Source organism: Rutilus rutilus, assembly GCF_951802725.1.
Source record: "Rutilus rutilus genome assembly, chromosome: 6".
Lineage (NCBI taxonomy): Eukaryota > Metazoa > Chordata > Actinopteri > Cypriniformes > Leuciscidae > Rutilus > Rutilus rutilus.
Window position 1 is genome coordinate 26,772,025 of NC_140214.1, and position 8,389 is coordinate 26,780,413.

The following is an 8,389-nucleotide window of genomic DNA, read 5'->3' on the forward strand; positions in this document are numbered from 1 at the left end:
TTCAGTAGCATACAGTCTGCATCTATGCCTATATAGCCTATATATTATTGTAAGTAAAATATTCACAGTGGACAATTCATAATTTACCTGATAAACTATCAGTATTACTGTAATAATTTTTTTATTTTAATACATTTTTATAATTTTTTTTCTGTTAGTTTGACTGCAATGCTCTACATATTATCAGACAACAACCCAATAGAAAATTTACCCCATTGACTGCTGTGACATTCTGCTATGAGTATTCATCATGCCTCAAGTCTTTCACATCCTGGCAGATCATAAGAGATGTGTTTGCTCACACAGCAGCACTGAAAACAATAACATGTTGAGTCCAAGGCCTCCATCTGTGTGTTAATGAAGGACTAGCATCAGTGTAATATGTGAGGTACTGTCCTCCAAAACCGATGCGGTAAGAGTCTCTTATGTTAATTCTGTGGCATCACGGTAATTTCACACGCCACACTATTACATGGGAATTAATGCACAGTGGCACAGACAAAAATGTCAAATGTTATTATAAATGTGTTAGCACAACCTCGTTGCAAAGCAGCCCAAATTTAAAAGGTGAAAAGTGAAGTGTTTACATTTTTGATACTGTCTCCTATCCCAGATTAGTATGCAGAGAACAAGTCAATGTTTGACTGGTTACACTGGTCTACAACTTTTGAGAAGTCATTTACTTCAGAGATTAAATGTGCTATTTATTATGTATTTTGATGTGCTGAATTCAAATATGACAATTAAAACATCTGATTGGCTTGTCTCTTGTATTCATTAAATGGAGCAACTGTTGTCACTGTCCAGCAAGCATCAATGGGCTCCATTTGCTCCATTTGAAGTTATCTGCTTTGTTCACACAGGTACGAGAAATGTGTAATGTGTAAACAGAAATGTGTCCCTTTGCAAAACCAAACACTGACAAATGAGAAAGCATGACACTCTTACAGGGGTGCAAACTTCAGCCTAAAAAGCAAGTATGTCTATTGTCCTAACCTAGTCGTAGATTATTTCATTGATCCAGTCAAAGATGTAGTTTAATGATTTCTGGTTTAAATTGAGATCTCACTTACCCTCCGGCATTCCCAAGGTCATGCTGACCCAATAGCATATCTTGAAAACTAGACTCAATCAATAATTTCAGGCATCGGTTTCGTTATCATTGACCCAGCATTAGTAAAGTCTGACTACATTTATTTAAGAAGCATTTTGGCTGTAGACCAGTGTAATCATCATGGGCTAGTTCGCCCCTGCTGGTGGATGCTGTAACTACACCATCTGGCTGCAAACCGTATATTTCTCTTTGACAGCCCTTCAAAGGTACATGTGTATTATCACACCCTCTTTTTTTTTTTTTTTTAAACAACAACATTTAAACAACAAGTATTATATTCTGTTATTGAATTTTATGGAAATACAATATTATTTAAAATGAGTCATTTCAAAAATATCAATGCTGCATTTAAGTCATGAATTCAGACGAATCAGAGTATTTGGATGTTACAAAATATTTATTAAGCACCAAAATTCAAGTATCATTGAGGTATCATCATTGACTGTTTTTGAATCTATTAGATATAAGTAAATTCTTTGTATAATTTTATCTGAAAGACAGCTTTTTACAACAGAAGCATTTCTTTTAAGGATTGTTGAATTGTTGGAGTATGTTTGTCAGTTGTACTCTTACATGTGATGAAAATAAATTGCACCTTTAATAAATTATTCACAGTTTGACAAGTCACAGTCAAGTACAACCCAGCATGCAACGTGGCACAGCACAGTAGAAGGAAGCAGCATATCCATAACCACATATTAAACACATCCATGTCATCTAACATCCATGTCATCTATAATAGATATACAAGTGTTATGGTTTAATCCTAAAATCAGGATCATTCAGAATCAAAATAAGCAAATTCACAGAATTATTTGTGAATGTAAAATGACACAAAAAAGAGAAAAAGTCTTCTTTTTTTTTCCTCACAGTGCTTTACAGATTGAATCTAGATTTGCATCTAGGTCATTGTCTCATGCACTTTCCCGATACACATGAACTTGGTGTACTGAAAGTGCAGGACACTATTTCAGCTTTATTTTCTAATTTTTCAGCGGCTGGTGGAGCCACAACAGTCTTGGTGAGGAGTTTGGGGCTTGATGCTCCTTCGTCTTCATCAAAACCCATGACACCGTTCTGCTCGACGCTGAAAGGATGAAAGTCAGCCATGGCTGTATCAAAGTCCCATGCCTGGCGAAGGGTTAAATCCACATAAGATTTAGTGTTCGTGCAGGTCTGTTTACACACGTCGTTTCTAAAGATGGCTGTGCGCAATGATGCGTAACTTGTGCAATTGCTTTGCGCAAATGATGGAGGGGAGGGCTGACCATCCATCCAACCCGAAACATTACTATGATCCCCTTTCCTCAGTCTGATAATACGCTTGAGTCGTGTGCAACCTTTGGTTAATAAGTTTTTCCTGCACAGAATATACACCCATGGATCCAGGATAGGGTTGAAGGAGGCGAATCTAATGGCCAGGAGATCACTGCGATAGTCTGGACTTCTGCCTGATGATATGTGAGCAGGATCATACAGCTGGTTGATGAAAATGCGCACCTGTTAAATTGAACAAAAATTCAATCCCATTAAAATGAGAAAAGATCACAAACTCTTTGAAAGTAATGGCGATTGTGTCCATTTTACACATTATACAAGTACGGCCTATCCTACAAGTGAAACGTGCGAAAATATTTTCCTTGTTGCACCTTGAATACACATTATTGTACACAACTTAATCATTACTTATGATACATATAAAATGTATATCTATTTTTAAAACAATCTTTTTACAATCATCATGATTTTTTTATTCATGAATATCTAGTTCCCTTTCGAGAGGTCTCTTGTATTGCGTAAGGCTAGCTTACGCTATGGGAAAACTCCTTTTCTCAAGAATATTGAAGCAAAATCTTTAAAACGCAGTGCAGCTGCACAGCAGACACAGATGAGCGTCAACGCGGTCATTGGCTGTGCTGCGGCAACTGCACGAACCTATGGCGAGGCAGCTCAGACACGTGAACCAATCAGGGCACTTCCCGCCCTGACACGTCAGAGCCCGCCAAAATGGGTGCGGCTTTTGCCTATAAATAACCCATTTCTAGCCTAGGAACCCAGATTTTATCTCCTTCAGCGAACTCACCTTCGCTGATCTCCGGAATAGAAGTCTTAGCCGCCGTCGAAAAGCCTTCAGCGGAACAAGCTGCTGCATCACAGTTCTGAGGACGCCGGCTTCCTGTCGCCGCCTTCAGCCCGCTGTTCTGCTGTGCCATCCGGCGCGCCATATCCTTTTATATGGAAGTGTGTTCTCCGTTGCGTCACACTTTTCATCTAAAAGAGAAATTTCCAGAGACAAAGTTCTCCCAGGGGAATGGTCTCTTCACCCACAGACGGTTCAGCTGATATGGAGCATCTTCGGCGAGGCAGAGGTCGACCTCTTCGCCTCAGAAGACAAGGCAGGGACGCGCTTGCCCACGACTGGCCGAGCCGCCCGCTGTATGCATTTCCTCCGGTCACGATGCTACCACAGGTCATCGAACGGATCAGGGAGTGCAAATGTGCAGTGCTACTAGTAGCCCCCCTCTGGAAGACCCAGTTATGGTTCTCCGAGTTGGTGCAACTGCTGGAAACAGCCCCATGGCCGATAACGTTAAGGAGAGATCTCCTCACGCAGGCAAACGGGATGATTTGGCACCCCGGTCCCGACTTGTGGGCCCTTCATGTATGTCCCCTCAACGGGTACCCGGGTGTCTCCTGGACAGGGTGCTGAAAACCCCTACTCATGCGAAGTACCAAGTGTGCTCGCTTTCTTGCAAGAGCTCTTGGACGCGGGTCGCACCCCCTCCACGCTCAAAGTGTATGTGGCGGCCATAACAGCATCTCACGCTCTTGTGGCCGATAAACCACTAGGAAGAAACGACCTCATCGTGCGCTTCCTTAAAGGTGCAAGGAGATTTAACCCTCCACGACCCCCCTCTGTGCCTATCTGGGACCTTTCCACGGTCCTGGAAGCCATATGAAGGGTCCCCCATTCGAGCCACTTCGGTCTACGGACCTGAAGCCTCTTTCGCTCAAAACCGCTTTTTTAATAGCACTGGCTTCAGTTAAGCGTGTGGGCGATTTACAAGCGCTATCAATAAGCGCTTCCTGCCTTGAGTTTGGGCCAAACGACTCCAGAGTCGTCCTTAAGCCAAGGCACGGTTATGTTCCTAAAGTGCTTTCTACTCCATTCAGAGCACAGGTTATTTCGCTGGCAGCTCTTTCCTCGCCAGATGACGAAAGAGACGCAAATTTACTCTGCCCTGTCAGAGTACTCTGGCTCTCAGAGTTTATCTGGAGCGTTCTGCCTCATTCAGACAGTCGGAACAGCTCTTTGTATGCTTTGGCGGCCGCACTAAAGGGCTTGCCGTCACAAAGCAGAGATTATCGCGCTGGATTGTGGACGCTATCGCGCTGGCTTATGAGTCTAAGGGCCTTCATTGCCCCTTAGGCATCAGAGCTCATTCCACAAGAGGTATGGCCTCATCGTGGGCTTGGTCAAGTGGAATACCTATTGAAGAAAGATATATGTGAGGCGGCCGGCTGGGCCTCGCCGTCCACATTTATGAGATTTTATAACTTGAAAGTTGCCGCTTTGCAAGCGAGGGTTCTTTCTGTATAAAGTGTAAAACACATCTCCCCTAAGCCATAGGGCTCGACACATGTCTGGTTATGGCCAAATGAACTAAGGTTCATATATATATTCCCTATATGAAGCTCGTCAAAGGACTGGCTTATATTAGGATTTATACTTTACTCTTCTATGAGTCTCAAGTGTCTGCCTTGGGCTATAGTATGGAGCGATGGCATTTGGAAGGGGGTTCCCATAGCGTAAGCTAGCCTTATGCAATACGAGAGACCTCTCAAAAGGGAACGTCTCGGTTACTGACGTAACCTCGGTTTCCTGAGATGAGGGAACGAGTATTGCGTAACCCGCCGTGCTACTGTGCTGTGATCTGGGGATCGCTTCAGTCGATTAAACCTGGGTTCCTAGGCTAGAAATGCGTTATTTATAGGCAAAAGCCACACCCATTTTGGTGGGCTCTGACGTGTCAGGGCGGGAAGTGCCCAGATTGGTTCACACGTCTGAGCCGCCTTGCCATAGGTTCGTGCAGTTGCCGCAGCATAGCCAATGACCGCGTTGACACTTATCTGTGTCTGCTGTGCAGCTGCACTGCGTTTTAAAGATTTTGCTTAAATATTCTCGAGAAAAGGAGTTTTCCCATAGCGTAAGCTAGCCTTACGCAATACTCGTTCCCTCCTCTCAGGGAACCGAGATTACGTTAGTAACCGAGACGTTTTCTTAAGGTTATTCCATTTGACCTCATTAAAACCTGCCTTAAAGGATTAGTTCACCCAAAAATGAAAATTCTGTCATTAATTACTCACCCTCATGTTGTTCCAAACCTGTAAGACTTTCGTTCATCTTCAAACACAAATGAAGATATTTTAATGAAATCTGAGAGCTTTCTGTCCCTGACAGCTATGTAACTGACACTTTGACGCTTCAAAAAGTTCATAAAGAGATCGTAAAACTGATCCATATGAATCGAGCGATTTAGTCCAAATTTTCTGAAGATACACTATCATTTTATATGATACACAGAGTGAATTTAGGCTTTTATTCACATATAAACATTCATCAACTCACACATAAGTTATGATAAACTGAAGCTCAAGCATGTTTGCTTGATGTGCGAGAACCATGAGTTACACAGCACGTTTGAGCTTCCGCAAGAACCAACGAGGTTCATTCTCTCATGTTATGCAGCACATTTGAGATTCTGCAAGAGCCAATGAAGTTCATTATCGTGTGTTATGCAGCACTTTTGAGCTTCCGCAAGAACCAATGAGGTTTGTTCTCGCGCATCAAGCAGGTTGAGCTTCTGTTTATATTCGCTGATCATTATGTTTATATGTGAATAAAAGCCTAAATTAAATCTGTTCATCATACAATGTGAATCTGATCAAGTCTCTTCAGAAAATTTGGACGAAACCGCTCAATTCATATGGATTAGTTTTACGATCTTTTTATGAACTTTTTGAAGCGTCAAAGTGTAGTTGCATAGCTGTCTATGGAGGGACAGGAATCCCTCAGATTTCATCAAAAAGATTTTGATTTGTGTTCCAAAGATGAATGAAAGTCTTTGGAATTAGGCTACATGTGGGTGAGAAATTAGGTGAACTAACCGTTTAATAATAACAACAAACAAAGAGTTTGTCTCTTTTTTTTTTTTTACCTACATATTTTTAATTTAAACCTGATTCATTTTTGTAAGAGTTGCATTTTTATTATGTTTTTTAAAATAAGTTAGCGATTTAATAGCTCACGTCATTCCCCCACTTTCAAGAGGCGACAAGTTCACCTGCCTATTTAATCCTCGTATAATTAAATCAAGTCTGAATTTGGCTTGCTTGGAGTCTGAGACTCCACTTGAGCTATAAATAGCCATAATAAGCTAATGATGACAAATTAAGTCAGTAGTTAATTTCTTGAAAAGTGGGACTGAGGTTGTGGTTGGAAAGGATGCTGAAAGATTTGTCATGGTTGTGAGGTAGCCTGAGCCACTTATGTTGCGTTATGATTGGCAGGATTAGATACAAGCTCCACTGGTATAGCGCTTTATAATATGAAATACACAAGAACAAATAATATAGTAGTACTGAATAACTCACCACTAAAGGGATGGAGCATATTAGGAACACGATGGTCATTAAAATTAACAGCCAGAACATCTGGATCTCCGCCGCAGATGTTAATTTGAATCTGCGCTGGCCAGATACATCTGCCCTCGCCATGCGACTCATCTTACTCATCCCGACCAGTGAACGACACACAGCGAAATTACACAGGACGGTGATGGCGATCAACAGCAGCATGAAACCTCCGTACAGAAACGTGTACGAGGCACCGACAGGGTCCATGGCGCGCCAGTCCAAGAAGCACCAAGTTCCGGGAAAGTGTCTCATGTGTTTTCCGAAACCAAAACTGGGCATGATGCACAATACGATATTAGCCAGATACGTCGCCATCAGCGCGAACCGTGCCATGGCCCGATCCACATGCTGAGAGTAGAAGTACGCGTGGTTTATGGCCAGATATCTCTCCACTGACATGGCGCACAGAATAGACATCCCAGCCGAGCCGAAGAACAGCATGGAAAAGGAGAAGAAATGGCACAGGAGCGTTCCGCCCGGCCACCTGCCCGCGATGTATGTGGCGATGACCACTGGACTGGTGAAACAGGTGCCCAGCAGGTCCGTGATGGCCATCCCGCACACCAGAGTGTAGAAGGTGGTCTCCTTCTGTTCCTTCTTGGAGATGCAAAGCACCACGATCGCCACGAGGTTTCCGAGGACTCCGAAGCCAAACATAGTGGCCGAAGTGATGAGAGAGCGATAGTCCAGGCGCAAATCACGAGACGAGCTGTTGGCGAAAGGCGCGAGAACTTCTGACACATTCAAACCCAGGTTCAACAGTGAATCATTCATGTCTGATATGTTGACAGGTGCAAGTGGCTCAACAAACTCAAAGTCTCCACTTTCCATAAGTACAGTGTGCAGCCACTGCACATCCAGAGAGTTCACCAAATAAATAACGAACAGACCTCTTTACCTCTTAAGTTTACTCGTATCTCTCTGTGCCTTACGTGTCACTGCTTTTATAGAAACCCACAGCTCCTCTTTCCCTCCATGTGATGTCAGCAATCGAGAGTGACGTCACATGCAATCCAATGCAGCCAGATATAGCTGATTGTAAACGGAGGTGTGTAGCTTGTAACAAGCTTAATTCAGTTAGGAATTGCAAGAATAGCGTCAGATGTTTTGCATGTTAACTGCATTATTTCGCGGAGCAATATCTTTTTCTGTTGCTTGTGGTTTCTAAATGGAAAATAATAATAATAATATATGCTGACTTGATTACATACCTGTATTTGTTTCATGTGAATGATTGCTTAATAACTGAGCGTTCAACTGAAAAGACAAATGATCCTCTAACAGTTTTTCTCAGTCACATGTACATTTCTCGAATAATCCTTAAACAGTCAGACAGCACCACATAATAGATTACCTGCAAAAGCTGGTAACTTGTCCAAAATCCTTAGTTCATCTTTCAAAAGTATTTATGTCAGAACATATCAGTGTCATCAGAATGACAAGTCCTTGTGTCATTGTCAACAATTGTCATTGTAATTGTCAGTATAGTAAAAGTGACTCTGACAATGTTTCCTGATGTAAGCTGTGATGGTTTCGATGACAATGATTAAAAATGCACAAGGCTGCACTTCTTGTATG

General features: G+C 42.4%; 1 protein-coding gene across 1 annotated transcript; it reads right to left on the reverse strand.

Annotated features, from left to right (window-relative positions):
• Window positions 1-2,020: 2,020 nt before the first annotated feature.
• Window positions 2,021-7,585, reverse strand: ptger4c (prostaglandin E receptor 4 (subtype EP4) c; the record flags this gene model as incomplete). The annotated part of the gene is made up of 2 exons (XM_084411470.1): window positions 2,021-2,614; window positions 6,770-7,585. The coding sequence occupies 2 exons, from the start codon at window positions 7,583-7,585 to the stop codon at window positions 2,021-2,023; spliced, it is 1,410 nt and encodes a 469-aa protein (XP_084267596.1).
• Between the last annotated feature and the right edge of the window lie 804 nt (window positions 7,586-8,389).